The sequence below is a fragment of the Doryrhamphus excisus genome, linkage group LG18 (assembly GCF_037039965.1).
Source record: "Doryrhamphus excisus strain RoL-2023G ecotype Guam linkage group LG18, RoL_Dexc_Guam_v1.1, whole genome shotgun sequence".
In the NCBI taxonomy this organism is placed as follows: Eukaryota; Metazoa; Chordata; class Actinopteri; order Syngnathiformes; family Syngnathidae; genus Doryrhamphus; species Doryrhamphus excisus.
This window is the reverse complement of record NC_136374.1, coordinates 8,627,558-8,645,824: the sequence shown is the minus strand read 5'-3', so window position 1 is coordinate 8,645,824 and position 18,267 is coordinate 8,627,558. Positions and strand designations below refer to the sequence as shown.

Below are 18,267 nucleotides of genomic sequence, written 5' to 3'. Positions count from 1 at the left end.
TCAGTGAAATAACTAATCAGCCACAGCATGTGATCCTATAAGCTAATCCTACTCCTGCAGAGATACAGACTACACAAAGTAAGGTATTTATTAAGTATTCATTCATTTTGTACCGATTATCCTCATAAGGGTCGCGGGGGTGCTGGAGCCTATACCAGCTGTCTTTGAGCAAGAGGCCGGGTACACCCTGGACTGGTCGCCACCCAATCACAGGGCACATATAGACAAACAACCATTCACACTCACATTCATACCTATGGACAATTTGTCTTTGTCAACACATCATGTGAAATCATCAATGAAAAGTAACTTTAAATGTTCATTTATCACTTTTATTCATCATATATGCGTATAGAATTGTTTTATGCATGTAAAACTATTATTGTAAAATGATCAAATAAACATGTTTTGTGTGAACGTTTTTTAGTCCATCATAGATGTTTCCGTATATTAGCAAGTTAGTAAATAGGATGCTACAAAGGAACAACTTTTTGTGAGAAAAATAGATTAAGTACGCTCTTGGACTCATGCAGTGTATTAACAACCCAACAAGATGCATATATGCTCACCAGGGAATGTACGCAAACTGAGACAAAACCAGAAAACATGCTAACCAGGGCACACACTAACCAAGGTTCAACTGTATTATGATTTCTGTGCCTAGCAAAAAGATTTGTTTCCATATATTAGCAAGTTAGCAAATAGGATGCTACAAAGGGACAACTTTTTGTGAAAAAAACAGATTAAGTACGCTCTTGGACTCATGCAGTGTATTAACAACCCAACAAGATGCATATATGCTCACCAGGGAATGTACGCAAACTGAGACAAAACCAGAAAACATGCTAACCAGGGCACACACTAACCAAGGTTCAACTGTATTATGATTTCTGTGCCTAGCAAAATGATTTGCGAAAATGTTATTTTAGAATGAGACTATGTGTTATGTGTGTGGTGTAGAACAATGAAAAGTAATTGAAAAGTACATTAGACAGTAGCAGGAATGTAGTTTTCTTTAACTCTTTAACTAATTAAGTGAAATCATAAAAATGGCACCGTGTATGCATGTGTAACTCTTATGTCGTTTAGGTTATTACAGCGCAGATAATTCTCTGCTTAGTCCAAGACTTTTGTTGATTTATGACCACAGAGTTTGTGCTCCTCACATCAAAAAATGTGACTTAAGTCATCTAAATTTGCAAGAAAAAATGGAACCCTGAAAGTCAAACGCAATTTGAAATCCATCTTTGGCTCTGCAGTAAGTATGTTTTATTGAGCCATGTTCATGTTCACCAGCATGGTGACTTCATTTGCATTTACTACAGTTTGAGTTAGTATTTTCTCCTGTGGTGCTTTGTTTCCCTGAAGGCACTTTGGTGCTTGGATACTTGTGTCTTTTTTTTTTCTCAAGTAGACACTTGTGTGAAGTTGCTGCACTCGACTGATTGATGATCCTGAGAGATGCTTTTGCCCGGCTGAGAACAATGACGGATGCTGCACACTGCTCACACTTTTAATTAGTTTTTTTCTCTCCACTTCCAAAAGGAGTTGTTTTAGGCTCCAATGCTAATACAAACGGTATGGTAGCTTCTCATTTTTAACAACTTGAAAGTACAGGCAATAACCTGGGGTATCCTTCTCCATGAAATGTAAGCTTGGATATATAATCCTACATCTTGGCAGTCAAAGTCATTCATTCAGCAGAGCATTACATAAAAAATGAAAAAAAAAAAAAACGCTGGCTTTTCATCGCTATAGAAGGGCAGCAGTGACAAGCACCTTCAGAATGAGGTAGAGTACTGCAAGTGCCTCTTGTTCATTCATAGACAAGAATAATGATGGCTTACTTACATTAAAGACATGACATAGACTGGAGAAAACCATGGTGTATAATAATAATAAATGTTTCTGCAACATTATTATTATTATTATTAGCAACATGCTGACATATAGCCTCAGTCTCATATTCATATTCAGGTTTCTCCCTTGTATTTGACTGGGAAATGGGCAAATTTGTACTAAAGAAAAGGTTAAAAATGATTGTAATCATACTAAAATGCATTGATTATACAGTTCAATATAAATATATAATATTTACTATATAATATCACTGCTGTTTTATCTGCGATGGTGATTTACCTGCTTGTGAACTTTTGTAAGTTGGTCCAAGTTGTTCTCAAGAAAGGAAATCTTCTGCTTTTGGGTGATGTATCCTCCGCTATCATCAGGCTCCAGCGCTGCACTCTGGTTATAAAACACAACAAGCTTTTTATACGCTTTTCAATAGACCCACTTGTTTCTATTGAAGCTACAAAGATTTTACAATTAAAAATGATTGATTGAGGGCAACATCTGTGTAAAAAAATATAGGCACTTACTGTCCTAGTAATGACAGTAAGTGAGTAATTGAGACATAAAAATGTCTATTTTTGACACTAATCATACCTGGGGTGCGTCTGTGGTCTTACTATAGATCAGTGTTTTTCAACCTTTTTTGAGCCACGGCACGTTTTTTTACGTTGGAAAAATGTTGCGGCACACCAATAACCAACATTATTTGCTTCTTTCAGCTTTTTCCTGATTACGGACTCGTCACAGCAGATTCTTTTGATCCGCATACTAATTTAACCAACAATGTTACAAAATGGGGGCGGCACGGCGGTCGAGTGCTAGGTTAATTGGCGACTCCAAATTGTCCATAGGTATGAATGTGAGTGTGAATGGTTGTTTGTCTATATGTGCCCTGTGATTGGCTGGCGACTAGTCCAGGGTGTACCCTGCCTCTTGCCCAAAGACAGCTGGGATAGGCTCCAGCACCCCCGTGAGCCTCGTGAGGAAAAGCGGTAGAAAATGAATGAATGAATGAATGTTACAAAATGTCACCACTACGTCAATGTCACTAAATCTATTAGAGGAGCGAGGCAATCAGCTACGTGTTGCCACACGCACAAATATTACATTGCTCTGCCAGTCTTTACACCAATGACACGCGACAATGACATAATATCTGCAGAAAATTATTAATACATGTTAATTAAAAAAAGTGATATTGAATAATTCCTCACGGCACACATGACGATTTCTCACGCGGCACAGTTGTTGAAAATCACTGCTATAGAGAACATTGTCTATTTATTTACATTGCATTAGTTTGGCATTTGGGGCTTCACGATGGATGAGTGGTTAGCATGTTACGTCGCCGCACAGTCAGGAAATCAGGAAGACCTTGGTTTGATTCTCCGCTAGGGCATGTGTGGAGTTTGCATGTACTCCCTGTGCGTGCATGGGTCTTCTCCTTATACTCCATTTTCCTCCCACATTCCAAAAATATGCATATTTACGTTAATTGGCCACATTGTCCATTGTCCAGGTGGGAATGACTGTTTATGCCCATATGTGCCCAGCAATTGGCTGGTGACCAGTCCAGGGCGTACCAGGACCGCTCCAACATACCCCCGCCACTCTAATGAGGATAAGCAATGCAGGAAATGGATGGTTGGATAGTTTGACATTTTCATCCACACTCCAAATTGTCCATAGGTATGAATGTGAGTGTGAATGACCTCACAGCTAGGAGACCAGGGTTCAATTCCACCCTCGGCCATCTCTGTGTGGAGTTTGCATGTTCTCCCCGTGCATGCGTGGGTTTTCTCCGGGTACTCCGGTTTCCTCCCACATTCCAAAAACATGCTAGGTTAATTGGCGACTCCAAATTGTCCATAGGTATGAATGTGAGTGTGAATGGTTGTTTGTCTATATGTGCCCTGTGATTGGCTGGTAACTAGTCCAGGGTGTACCCCGCCTCTCGTCTGAAGACAGCTGGGATAGGCTCCAGCACACCCACGACCTTCATGTGCATAAGCGGTATAGAAAATGAATGAATGGGTGAACAAATGCTAAATGGTCATTATGTGGAGTGTGTATTATGTACTATTCGTATTACTATTATAGTGTGTTGGTTGGCTTACTTTTCTAACTCGAGTGGTCAGGTCTTGGACAAAGAGCCTGCGCAGGTTGTGGAGGGTGTGTAGCTCACGAGCCTACAAAAGGAGTAGAAAAAGGAGGAAAAAAGCAACACAGTTAAAGCACTTATCAGCATCTTTCGTGGATCCATTGCATCTAAGTGACTCAAGTAATGACTTACGACCGTTTCTTCCAGTCCCTTGAGATCCTGCTTTGACTGCTCATGTCGTTCGTGGAGAAATCTATAGTTTGCCAGAAAAGACAGGAGAATTCACAATGAACGTCCCTTTAACACATGCGTGTGCTGCATACTTGTCGGGATCAATTTGAAAAAAAAAAACCTAATTTGCTGTGTGATGCAATATCCTGCAAGGGTCAGTGCAGAGTATGATGAGAAAAAAAACTCCACCCATAGATGCAATAATATATTTTTTAAAAAAGACAGAAAATACAGAAGAATTAAAGGAGACAATGAAACAAAAGCTGCAGGTGCCCCCCCCCCCCCCCCCCACACATGGGTGAGATCTTTAAAGTCTGCCAAAAAGCGGAGACTCACGTCAGTTCCTCCAGCTGTCGACTCGTTTGATGCTCTCGGCTCAGGAGACGTTCATAGTCTCCGTGAAGTTGCTCCAGCTCCAGCTCTTGTTTCTGGTTATAGCTGAAAAGGATGCACACTGACTCAGAGACTCTTCAACCAAACACCACCATAAAACACCTTCTATCTCTCACAACCTTTAATAGTGAGGAAGGTATTATGTTCCAAATTGAAGCTGACATTTTTCCCAACGTAAAAAAGCTAGTCAGTGATCCTCCCTACACGGGTTCTCTGAAGTTTTTAGAAATTTACTGCAAAAAATCATAGTAAAAAAACCCCAAAAAACTTAAACTATATTAGGAAAGCAGGAAGTGATCAAATGTAACAGTTACTGATTGTAAAAGTACCAGATGGAGGGGTAGGATTTAATACGCTTTGCTTCTTCCTACTCCTTTTGGACATGTGGAACTGTGAACTGATTATGGGATGCACTCAATTGTAATCTGATGCATGTTCAAATGAAATAAAACCATTACCATTACCATTACAAAGATCCTTCATACAACAGGAAATGTACTGCAAAAACACTAGTCAGAAATCCTCCATATGATTTTTTGAAGAGTGTTCTGCTGTTTTAAAAAATCTACTGCTCTAGTAAAAAAAAAAATCCTTTATATGACAAGGTGCTAAGCTGTTTGATGCTAGTCAAAGATCCTCTATAAGGCATAAGTGCTTTTGAAGACCTACTACAAAACACACTGGTCAAAGATCCTCTATATGACAACAGCTTGCTGCTTTTTTAGGAAATTTACTGCAAAAATGTGAAAAAAAGATCCTCTATATGACAGGAATGCATTGTTTCTACTGTTTTTAAGAATCAACTTCAAAAATGCTAGTCTCTCGAAGCATCCATTTTCTATGCCGCTTATCATCACTAGGGTTGCGGGAGTATGCTGGAGGCTATCCCAGCTGTTTTTGGGCGAGATTCGAGGTACAACCTGGACTTCTCACCAGCCAATCACAGGGCACATATAGACAAACAACCATTCACACTCACATAAATACCAATGGACAATTTGGAGTCGCCAATTAACCTAGCATGTTTTGTACCCGGAGAAAACCCAAACATGCACGGGGAAAACATGCAAACTCCACACAGAGATGTCAAGTGGAGAATCGAACCCAGGTCTTCCTGATCTCCTGACTGTGTGGCCTACATTTGCACTAAAGCTTCATGAATTAAACATATTATAAAATATTTTAATGGTGGTTTGACAGATAGGAAGTGGTATTATCAGAAAACAAAATAAATCAAAAATAAATCCAATAAACCTGAATAGAGTAGCATTTAATATTTCCATTACACTATATGTTCTGATTCAACTTCCCCCTTACTGACAAGCATACATCCACTTTCAACCTTATTAAGAATCAGGCTGCAGCAAATCACATTAAGATCTGCAGCTGCTGCTATTTGGGTATTACCAGACAGCTAAGCCTTCTGGGAAATAATATACAAGAAGTAGTCTGCTCTACAGTTTTCACATCTGATACTCCAGAACGTGCTGAGGTTTTATTATGAACTCCTAGGTGCTCTAAAGCCAAAGTTACCATCTTGGACTTTGGAAAACCTATATATTCCTGACATTATTGTTTATATAACTACACTCTCACACCCTCCTTAGCAGATCCATGCATTTTGCTGGAGCTACCTTCTGGGACAACCCCTCAGTTTTTTTAAATTGAGCGAGCCAAATATGCCTCCTATTACTTTAACTATGAAGGTGTAGTTAAAGTTCTCCTACTTCCTAAAACGGTGCGGAGAAGGTGATGAATGACAATGAGGCACTGACTCTGTTAAGTCGTTGATGATCCTCTGCTGCTCACTGATCTTGTCTCGCAGACAGCCGATCTGTTCGCTGTGCGTTGCGCGGTGCGACTCCATCTGCTCCTCCAGAGACTTCTGAGGAAGAACCAAACAAGAGAGGAGAATTAAGAAGAATCACAGCAGATGAAAAGGCACAAACAATATGGATAAAGGTAATCATCACTGCTGAATATGTTGGAGTTCATCCTAAAGGGTTGGTCCATGCTGGACCAAAATTTACCACAAAATTCTAACCATACAATTGTCTAAAATGTCTTCCTAATATGATAAATTAAAAATGGCACCTCATTTAATTCAATCTATGGAAAATAAACATCAATAATAGGATGAATCGGTCATGCAGTCAAGCACAGAAGCGATGTGGTGTAGCGTCACAACCGACTGTTGGCGGTCTGCAGTTAGCTGATAGCAATGTGAAAAATGGCCATTGTATTGGGTTGTGGTCACTTGTTACCATGGTTACCTGGATGTCAAAGGATTCCTGCACCGAGTGATTCTCCCTCCTAGCCAACTGTGAAATGGTCTCTGCAACACACACGCGTTAAAAAATTTTATGACACAGTTCAGAGCTCGGCTGCACGGCGGTCGAGTGGTTAGCGCGCAGACGTCACGGCTAGGAGACCAGGGTTCCATTCCACCCTTGGTCATCTCTGTGGAATTGTCCATAGGTATGAAAGTGAGTGTGAATGGTTGTTTGTCTATATGTGCCCTGTGATTGGCTGCCGACCAGTCCAGGGTGTACCCCGCCTCTCGCTCAAAGACAGCTGGGATAGGCTCCAGCACCCCCGCGACCCTTATGAGGAATAGCGGTAGAAAATTAATGAATGAATGAGTTCAGAGCTAGTGTGGACTTCCTTATATGGTTCGGTGTTACAAAGCACTTTCGGCGTGTGACCAATCACAGCGCAGTGGCGGGCCGTGGGTGGAGTAAATTAAAACACATCACTGTGGCAGGAAACACAAATCAAATAAAATACAGCTGGAATAGGTGCAGATTCTGGAAAATCAAAAAAGTTTTCTGTGCGGGTTATTGTGTGTAGCTGCTCTATAGGAGCACAAATCAAATAAATACAGTTGGAATAGGTGCAGATTCTGGAAAATCTAAAAAGTTTTCTGTGCGGGTTATTGTGTGTAGCTGCTCTATAGGAGCACAAATCAAATAAATACAGCTGGAATAGGTGCAGATTCTGGAAAATCTAAAAAGTTTTCTGTGCGGGTTATTGTGTGTAGCTGCTCTATAGGAGCACAAATCAAATAAATACAGCTGGAATAGGTGCAGATTCTGGAAAATCTAAACATTTTTCTGTGCGGGTTATTGTGTGTAGCTGCTCTATAGGAGTCCACAGGAGTCTATAGGTCCCCTTTAAAAAACATTAGCGTTTTCGATCTCGCAGTGTAAAACATAGTGAGCTTCACCCCCGTGGCATCTGACTGTGGTCAAGCTGACTGGTTGTCGGACGGACTTGTTAGCAGAACAATACGTGCTTTCACTTTTGAGTCCCCAAATACCATAAATCTCCCCTATGATGCCTATGATATTCCTGGAAAACATGTCATCAAAAGGGAATGAAATGTCGCCAGATCGGTGTGTGGCAACACTGCCACTATATCACTCCCAGCAGTATGATCAACACATACACAAGGCATGCTGGGAACTACACCTTGAATGAGATTAGTGGGGATGGTGATAGTTTGAGCAGGGTCTCAAACAGGGTGCCATTAATAGAAAGAGGCACTGTTTCCAATTTCCTGTGGTAATTAATATGCACCACATGATTCTTCACCATATTTCTCTATTGAACCACAGAGCTTAGTTTAGTAGTGAAGTGAATTGATTCCCCTGATTCTTTCATGTGCATCTGCGGGTTTGGCATGGCCGCAGGCAATTTACTGTCAATGTGTCAGGCTATTCCTCACGTGCTCCATGACAGGAACCATTCATGCATTGAAGTCACTAAGTTAAGTTTTTTCCCCCTCGCTGTACGAGAAGAAAAAAAACTCTCCATTGTAGTTCAATTGTATTAAGCATAGAGTCACTTACTGTCACTGTTTCATTGTTTCAGCTCACTGCGGCTGTTTTTAAAATTTTAAATTATTTATTTGTCCTGATATTGTTCTGCTCGACAACAACATAACAGCTACCTAATCGTCTTTCCAAGTGTGCAGTGGGTGAGCGTGTCACATATCTGTTTTACTATTGTTTTTCAAAAAGCTGCAGGCTGCTTGCCTGCTCGGAGTGGATTTACTCTCAGCCTGATTTATCAACCTGCTTCTTCTCCCTGACAGAGCTATTGATAAGATCCGCCTTCTTTTTCCAGTGTAAATATGTCATTTCAAAGCATAAAGTGAACTGCATATACTTTATATATGCATGATATGCATGATATATCATATACTGTATACATTGCTTACCTCCAGCTTGGACTTTGGACAGCTCCTCTTTCAAAGAGTCGCAGCTTTCCTCCAACTGTCTCCTCTTCAGCTCCACGTCTTGAGCGTATTCGGTGAGCGAGCGAATCTTGGCCTCGTGCTGGAAAACGATCCAATCAGAGGAGCAATTTAATCGCGTTAAAGATGCAGATGACCTCAGAGAACAATTAGAAGGCTTGCAAACTTGACAGAAGTGCAACGGCCATGAGTATTAATGACGACGCGGGAGGGAAACTGTTTAGCTTGCAAGAACAGGAAGATTAACACTCCACCATCGTGTCGATACACGGAATACTCCAAATGATTGTCTGCAAGCACAGTAGTGGTAGAGTCAAACATTTGATTTTTTTTAAGAGATAATACTATAGAAATGAAACTTGGATGCACTTTAGAGTAGTCAGTGTTTAACTAGATTTACTATCCACTGACAATGAGTCAACACACAAAAGTGTATCCAAGCTTTCCCAATGATTAACATACATCGCAATCCGTCAATCGTTAATAATATTTCTCGTGTATCTCACACTTAGCAGAATGAATCTGGCCGACTGACAGATCCGCTCGTACTCAGCCTGATGGAGCGATGAGCTACGCTCTTTCCTACCTGCGCAATGAGGAGGTGGCAGGAGGACATCTCTCGACCTGTCTCCTCCATCTTGCGGTGACACTCGGCCTGAAGGTTCTCCAGGTGGCGGCAGCGCTTCACCATGGACTTCACCTCTGACTTAAGCTTGCTGATGTAGAGCCGCGCCACCGTGAACTCTTCCTCGATAACGCCTTTGATCTCAATGGACTGGAAAGACAAAGTGTTTTAGTGTAGTGTAGTTGTTAAAAGAGCATCTGTCAGTGTAGGGAAAGCAGAAAATACAAATGCATTATTTGCATTTTTTTTGTCTATTGGTTCTGTTATGGGCTGCACGGCGGTCGAGTGGTTAGCACGCAGACCTCACAGCTAGGAGACTAGGGTTAAATTCCACCCTCAGTCATCTCTGTGTGGAGTTTGCATGTTCTCCCCGTGCATGCGTGGGTTTTTTTCCGGGTACTCCGGTTTCCTCCCACATTCCAAAAACATGCTAGGTTAATTATGAATGTGAGTGTGAATGGTTGTTTGTCTATATGTGCCCTGTGATTGGCTGGCGACCAGTCCGGGGTGTACCCCGCCTTTCGCTCAAAGACAGCTGGGATAGGCTCCAGCACCCCCTGTGACCGTTGTGAGGAAAAAGCAGTAGAAAATGAATGAATGAATGAATGAATGGTTCTGTTATTTCATTTTCTTGTTATATTTTATGTGCCGCAGGCCAATAAAAAAACATCTGAGGGCCGCATGTTGGACTCCACTAGTCTAAAATGTTATATTTTAGACCAGGGGTCGGAACCTTTTTGGCTAAGAGAGCCATGAAGGCCAGATATTTTAAAATGTGTATCTGTGAGAGCCAGCACACTTTCGTGAGCAGTGCAGTGTCTAATAATAAATCATGCCATTAATACAACTTCTGCTGCTGCATAATTTTGCACCATACTCAGTATATTTCATTCTTTTGGCCATCTTTGCCAGAAGGCTTGGTTCTGCAGCTTTAGCTAGGTGACTATTTGACTAAAGGAGAAAAGTTTATATTTACATGTTGACATCTCAATGACCGAGGTAGACTACCGCATTACCCAGTAATAATCGAGTTTTGGTGTTTGACCTGGAAAATATCAGGAAAGATGGATATGGTCGGCCGTATTGCAGTAGAAAATAGATGGATGAATTAAAATGCATAAAAATTGTTGATTTTTAATATTATTTTTAACAGTCAATTCTGTGATGTTTACTTTAAAATGTTAGCAAAAATACATTTTTATTGTGGTAAGAAATGCTTGAGAGACAGATACAGTCATCAAAAGAGCCCTACCTGGCTCCCGAGCCAAAGGTTCTCTACCTCTGCTTTAGAAGATAAAAGCATCTAACGTCTAGCATCCTGCGGGCCGCATTTGGCCCGCGGGCCGCAAGTTTGAGACCCCTGGTTTAAATGATACTAATTGTGTCATTTTAATCACATTTCTCCAGTAATTTACTTTTCTTCATTTCCATTTGTGGTAATGATGAGCTCCTCATCATGCAATTAGTGCTTTGCTGCAAACGGTGTTCAAATTCTTCACATGAAAGGGAAGATGTTAAATAACAAAATGTTGTATCAAAGTTAAACTTTGATACAACATGAAGCCTGCTTGGGTTCCTGATGAATATTTTAAAAGTGCGGTTATAAATATGTAAAAATGTTGTGAGCATTTTAAATGAGTGTCATGTTTGGCCACGCCGAGCATCTCATTTCCTCTCACCAGTTGGATGTCCCTGTTGCCCAATATGGCACTGAACTCGCTCAGGTCCCGCATCAGCCCGTTGAGGACCTCTGCAATGCGTTTCCTCTGGTGGCGGCTTGCCTCCTGGATGCGGGAAAGCTCCGTCTCCAACGCCATGAGGCGAGCCTAAGGGGGAATCCAGAGGGGAGAAGGCAGCTTATGTGAAAAAACCTTTTTCATACTTCCCTTAAAATAAATAAAATAAATGGATGAATGCTGGGTTCTGTATGAAAGGCAAAGGCGCATAAATGCCGGCTATAGTGCTATACCTCTCATGTGCCCATTTTGCAGGATCTCTGTGTGAAACAGATTTCAAAAGTGTAACAGAGGCGGGATGGTGTCTGTGTGAAAGCACACAGAGTTGAGGCAATGTCCCTTTTTTCTGGGTTCTGCGTGAAATGCATAGACACATACTGTAAATGCTGGAGCTACAGGACTTTGATGACTCAGATGTAGCAATTTTCCTAGATGTCTGTGTGAAACGGTTTTGGAACTGTAACAAAGACAGGACGATGTCTGTAAGAAAGTACACATAGTTGTCACAAAATCTTTTTTGCTAGGTTCTGCATGAAATGCGCAGACACGCACAGACTCTAAAATGCAAACTGTTATCTACCACTTTTGCAGGATGCCTGTGTGAAAGACGCTTCAGAACTGTAACAAAGGCGGAATGGTGTCAGTGCACACAGTTGCAGCAATATCTCTTTTTTGCTGGGTTCTGTGTGGAATTCACAGACACATAAGTGAAGGAGATACTGTGACGAATCTCACGCACCAATTTTGCAGGCTCTTTGTGTGAAAGCTTCAGAAATCTAACAGAGTTGGGACGGGTCAGTGTGATAGCACACAACAGTTACGGCATAGTCCCTTTTTGCTGGGTTCTGTATAAAAAGCCGACTGTTAGGGTGGACCAATTTTGCAGGATTTCTGTGTGAAAGAGGCTTCAATACGGTAACAGGGGCGTGATGGTGCCTGTGTGATAGTGTATGCTACAATGCGGATTGTAAAATTGAACTCTCATGCCTTGTTGTGTCGAAAAAGTATGTTACACACCAAGGAGGATACACTCACACACATACTGTCACTAGATTTTGTATCAAATAAACGGATGCATAAATGTAGGCTCTGTGTGAAAGAGGCTAAAGACATCCAAGCTGCTCAAAGTTTATAGCCACTAAAGAGCAAATCAATAAAACTAGCACGCTAGCGCAATGTGAGTGATGCTGCCAGCTTGTACTTCATGCTACCCATTTTGTAGAGAAGACACGCCGCTAACAATAGCCTTGCCTTTCTTACATAATTAAAAATCCGGGCTACATCAATGCCCCAGAGAGAAAATTACATTCCATTTACCAGCAAAACAAATGATTTGACCTAACAAACAACAAGGCTTTTTTTTTCCGTCATCATGAACAACAAGAAAAATTTGTTTATTGGCTCAGTGTGGCCATTTTACTTCCTTTTATTGATGGCGCATCATTTCATCTCAAGTTGAGCATTAATTATGGCGAGATTGATGGTCTTAAAAGATTATTCTGGCACATTTGAGGTCCCCAAAGTTGATTCATCTGCAGCGATGTTAATTAGCCCTCGCTTTGCGGCATCATTCAGTCCATCTTCATTTTCGCCATTATTATTTCTCAGGTCACGCCCTTTATCATTACAGTGCAAGTCAATAATTAACCAAAATGCTTTTATTTAAGGAGAAAAGGGGAAAAATTGCATTTATGTTCAAAAGAGATTAATGGACGGTGGGGGAATGATGAATGGGGTACTTGGTCACGGTGCGTAGAAGGACTTAAATGTCTGCACGAGTGAAAAAAACGGCTTGGTGGTGCAGATGAGTGCCAGTGACAGTGAGTGATGGCTAGGCCCCCCTGCAGGAGGAGAAGCCCCGTGAGAACAAGGTGCGTCAGCTGAGGTGACGGCCGGACGTAGAGACACCAAGAAATGGTGCAATGGTGCAATATTGGCTGCAAAAATATAGGTCATTTGTTCTTAGTAAAAACAATGAAATATAAAGCCTAATTTAAAAAAAATGTATGGCTTCAACTCAAAGTAATTACTGAAGCTATTAGTGTTATATGGGACAAAACTGGAATGGACATTAGTTGACTGTTTAACATTCATTCATTCATTTTCTACCGCTTATCCTCACGAGGGTCGCGGGGGTGCTGGAGCCTGTCCCAGCTGTCTTCAGGCGAGAGGCGGGGTACACCCTGGACTGGTCGTCAGCCAATCACAGGGCACATATAGACAAACAACCATTCACACTCACATTTGTCATTGTCAATATATTAGGACATTCCAAATAGGTACAATAAGTATAGTAATTAGTAATGCCTCTGCACTGTTACATACAGTATATTCATTAATAAATCCAGCTTCTTCACGGTTGATTATAGCCTGTTATTTGTCAGAAAATATGCATATTTAAGCAAATTATATTTATTATTTTCCTACATTATGCATTTGAATGCGTAAAAATGGATACATGAAGTATATATAATTCCAATATAGGGCATCCAGGAGACGCATTCAAAGACGTGATGAAATGTAGTATTCTACACTGGCCACTAGGTGTCAGCAATGTTACTGTAATGTTTGTTGAGACACACAAGCGCCACACTTGATCGCTGGAACAACAGGTTTTTGCAGGTTTGAAGTGATGTCAAAACAGACACAATAATCCCAAACACGGGCCACTGTTGCAGCCATAATGGACGTCACTTCCTGTCCCGCCCCCCCAGAATTATTTTCTCTTATTATGTCTACTAGGCAATAGGAGTGTGACTATAGGGGTGTTATTTCATGTTTAGGGGGCTCTAATAACGTTAACAAACATATTTAGGTCAGGTTTTCTATGCTCTTACGACAAATGTATTCGGTTTATAACTAATTAACACTACTTAGTGGAAATTCACTTATCAAGGTATGGTCTGGAAACGATTAACTGTGATTAAAAAAAAGGGATTACTGGAGAAATCACGCTTTTTTCATAGGCAGGCAAATATATACTTAACATGTTTAAAATGTTAATTCACACCGACTGACATGAACTAAGGAGTGAACATGAGTGAACGTTGAGACATACAAGCCATACGAGCTGGCTTGTGCTCCCCCATTCATGCACTAAAATACTTATTTTCATGTGTATGCATCGTAACCCTACTTCAAATTCTTGTGCAGCATGCATTTCAAAAAGAACGCGAGTAAGTGTTTGTTTCCTCTTGCATTTACTCATCACCAAAGGGGTCACAAGAGGCTCACGGCTAGAGCACGCCTACACAAGTCCGTTGTGGAAGCTTGCCTGATTGTGCTAGAAAAACACAGCATGGACTCACTCATTTCTTAGCAATTTGTTAGAAATATGTAAACAAGGTATGTCAAAGTGCGGCCCGTGGGCCATTTGCGGGCTGCATTTTGTCAAAAAGTTCCTACGGCACATTGTAGGAACAAAATTCATTCATTCATTTTCTACCGCTTATCCTACGAGGGTTGCGGGGCTGCTGGAGCCTACCCCAGTTGTCTTCGGGCTTGAGGCTGGGTACACCCTGGACTGGTGGCCAGCCAATCACAGGGCACATATAGACAAACAACCTTTCACACTCACATTCATACCTATGGACAATTTGGAGTCACCAATTAACCTAGCATGTTTTTGGAATGTGGGAGGAAACCGGAGTACCCGGAGAAAACCCACGCATGCACGGGGAGAACATGCAAACTCCACACAGAGATGGCCGAGGGTGGAATCGAACTTGCGTCTCTTAGCAGTGAGGCCTGCGTGTTAATCACTCAGCCGTAGGAACAAAATATTACATTAACACGGTTACTAATAATAAATAATAAATTCCAGATTTTAATTTCTATTCTGCATCTTTGTATTATTTCATATTTTTGATACAATAGGAATTTATGTTCATTCACAGTATTATATCCTGTGTATATTAATGGTCTTATATATATTATATATCATTATTATATATATGGTCCTATATCGGCCCATCTGCCGATATATATCGGACATATAGTTTTTTCTCAGTCCCAAATATCGGTATCGGTATCGATTCCCGGAATTCCGGTATTGGCCTGGCTCTACTATGTATGATACATCCATATCATACATAGCCATACGTAGTCCCTGGGAAATGTAGGCCTTGTGATGGCGCTGTGTACAAGTGCACATGTGCGTTACTGTGTGCGTTGTTTGAGTTTAATAATAAAATTGTTATTTAAGAAATTTCACTAGTTGTGCCTAAATATTTTCATTTAGGAGCACGGCTCCTAGTGAAAAAGCTAAGCTTACAGCCCTGGAAGTATATCATTTTTTAATTGCACAAGCATAGGCATGCGTTTTTGAAGTGAAGACATGTTGTATAACAATGTAAGTGCACCGTTAATAAAGAGTGAAATGAAAATAAATCTTACAAAAAAAGTAGTTTCATTCTCAATGCAACTTGGGATGAAATACTGTAAACGTGGTGTCTGATTTTAATGAACTGAACTGTGCAGAGAAAAGTGACCCAGCTGTCTTTTTTCAGTCTTTTCAGGAGTCTGAGCTGCCTTTGAAAGATGCGAGGACACCGCTGCAGAATTCACGATGGAGCATGAATAAGTATTCCGAAGAGGAGAGTTGATATGAATTATGGCCCACACTCAGCGCTGACCCTGCTGTGCCCAACATGACTTTAAAAACCAGCTGCCTAAAGCTCCAGTCATGTGTACACTTTTTCTAGTCATCAACAGACAAACTATTGTGAGGTTTCCTCTTTGTTGATGTACTATTTACTGTAAGTTGTGTGTATGACCCTCATTATGTGGGAATAAAGGCATAAAAGCTTTGGCTTGAGGCGGCTGAATACTAATAACTTCATTCATCAAAACTGAGCATCTTTGTTAAAGGTCCCCTATTATGCAAAATTGACATTTTTATGATTTTTATAACAGTAATATGTGTTCCTAGAGGCAGTTTATGAGCACTAAACGTTAAAAAAATCTATCTATCAATCTCCCTGACTTGATTGCTCCACGTCTAGGTTCCTCCTTCCTCATCATACCGCCTCTGCCACACCCCTAGTTAGATGACCCCACCCCTTGTATACGGCCCCCACTTCACAGAAGACAACTTTACAAAAAAACAGGTTTCCTTGCACATCGTAACTTGAATCCAATAATTCTAGCTAGTGTTGCTAACATTGTGTCCTCTTGTCTCATGAATGTTACATTGTTGTATGTGAGGTATGGCTTACTATATTACATTGGACAGTGCATGCAGTGTATACCCTCGTTTATCACTCTTAATTGGTTCCAGACCCAACCGTGATAAGTGGATTTCCACAAAGGTGGAATTCAATATTATTAAATACCTGTTTATGACTTTCTAAATATAATTTTTAGCATTATTAGAGCCCCATGGACATGGCCTAACACCCCATTAGTCACCTTAATGCACCACAACACATTGCTGAACTGCAATGCGAAGGCTACAGGATCACTGTAAAGACTCAAGAAAAGACAGCTGCTTTAAACACAGCATGCTCCCAAGTTAACTACTTAGCCTCCAATGTATTTATTTTAAACTTATGAAATGGTTTCAAACAGAGTTGGGAAGAAGGACAAAGTAAGAAGCCCAAATCTTACCACTTCCACACAGAATGGGAGGAGACATTGTTTCATTCTGTTATGTTTGTGGCGCCCCCTATGGGAAGGTAATCTAATGTCCAGTAATGTCTCATCAATAGTGACCTAGTGACCACAATACTACATATAACTTCCATCCATCCATCCATTTTCTGCTGGGGAATGCTGGAGCCTACCCCAGCTGACTTCGGGCCAGAGGTGGGGTAAACCCCGGACTGGTCGCCAGGCATACATATAACTTTCATTCATTCATTCATTCATTCATTTTCTACCGCTTATCCTCACGAGGGTCACGGTGGGTGCTGGAGCCTATCCCAGCTGACTTCGGGTGAGAGGCGGGGTAAACTACGGACTGGTTGCCAGGCATACATATAACTTTCATTGATTCATTCATTCATTTTCTACCGCTTATCCTCACGAGGGTAATGGGGGGTGCTGGAGCCTATCCCAGCTGACTTCAGGCGAGAGGCGAGGTAAACTATGGACTGGCCGCCAGGCATACATATAACTTTCATTCATTCATTAATTTTCTACCGCTTATCCTCACGAGGGTCACGGAGGGTGCTGGAGCTTATCCCAGCTGACTTCGGACGAGAGGTGGGGTACACCCCAGACTGGTCGCCAGCCATACATATAACTTGTCTTTCAATATTTTTTGACTAATAATAGTCCATAGTGGCTGCACGGTGGTCGAGTGGTTAGTGCGTAGATCTCACAGCTAGGAGACTCGAGTTCAATCCCACCATGAATGGTTATTTGTCTATATGTGCACTGTGATTGGCTGGCGACCAGTCCAGGGTGTACCTCGCCCCTCGCCCGAAGACAGCTGGGATAGGCTCCAGCACCCCCGCCCTTGTGAGGATAAGCAGTAGAAAATGAATGAATGAATAATAGTCCATAGTCCAGAAAAGTATGTAAAAAAGCATGATGCGTACTGAGATATATATATAGCATTAAAGCTACAGTAGCTGGCTAAAAGTACTTCTTTCTAAAGTGTAGCATCAAGGCTTTTCACCCACCCAGTATGAAGTATCCACCCACCATTTTCTTGGTGAGCTCCTCAGCCAGCAGCTTGTTCTGCACGCTCTTCTCTTCCACTTCCAGGCTTTTCTGGTCAAAGTTGACCGCGAGCTCCTCCAGGGCCTGCAGGACCTCCTTCACCTCCGCCTTGGCGCACTCGTTCTCCGTTTGCAGCCTGCCCAGCTCCGACTGTACCCTCTCACCATCACCCCTGGAGGACGCCAGGAACTAGGCCACATGGAGATTAAATGTTATAGATTTTCACTGGAAATGATTTGTACAAATTAAGTGGAAGTCAGTAAGAAAACTCTGTAGGTTGTGCTGTTTTGGTTAGCAATAGCATTACTCATATGTGTGAAGAATACAATTGCATAATAGTCAAGGCCACTATTTCAAGTACATACAGTATATACATACATCATCATAAACAAGGGGGAAATACCTC

At 41.4% G+C, this 18,267-nt stretch overlaps 1 protein-coding gene across 5 annotated transcripts in view; it reads right to left on the bottom strand.

The window, feature by feature from the left end:
* Nucleotides 1–18,267, bottom strand: part of kif5ab (kinesin family member 5A, b) — a 105,338-nt gene that overhangs the window by 28,128 nt on the left and 58,943 nt on the right. For all 5 annotated transcript variants that reach the window (XR_013630309.1, XR_013630308.1, XR_013630311.1 and 2 more), the window contains exons 14-23: nt 17,844–18,050; nt 11,139–11,285; nt 9,421–9,609; nt 8,799–8,916; nt 6,850–6,911; nt 6,352–6,461; nt 4,520–4,621; nt 4,145–4,205; nt 3,969–4,040; nt 2,140–2,244 (exon numbers count right to left, since the gene is read on the bottom strand). Coding sequence is in view for 1 of the 5 variants with exons in the window: in XM_078798689.1 (XP_078654815.1) it covers nt 2,140–2,244; nt 3,969–4,040; nt 4,145–4,205; nt 4,520–4,621; nt 6,352–6,461; nt 6,850–6,911; nt 8,799–8,916; nt 9,421–9,609; nt 11,139–11,285; nt 17,844–18,050 (1,173 nt within the window). In the remaining 4 variants the exon portion in view is untranslated. The remainder of the gene's footprint in view (nt 1–2,139; nt 2,245–3,968; nt 4,041–4,144; nt 4,206–4,519; nt 4,622–6,351; nt 6,462–6,849; nt 6,912–8,798; nt 8,917–9,420; nt 9,610–11,138; nt 11,286–17,843; nt 18,051–18,267) is intronic.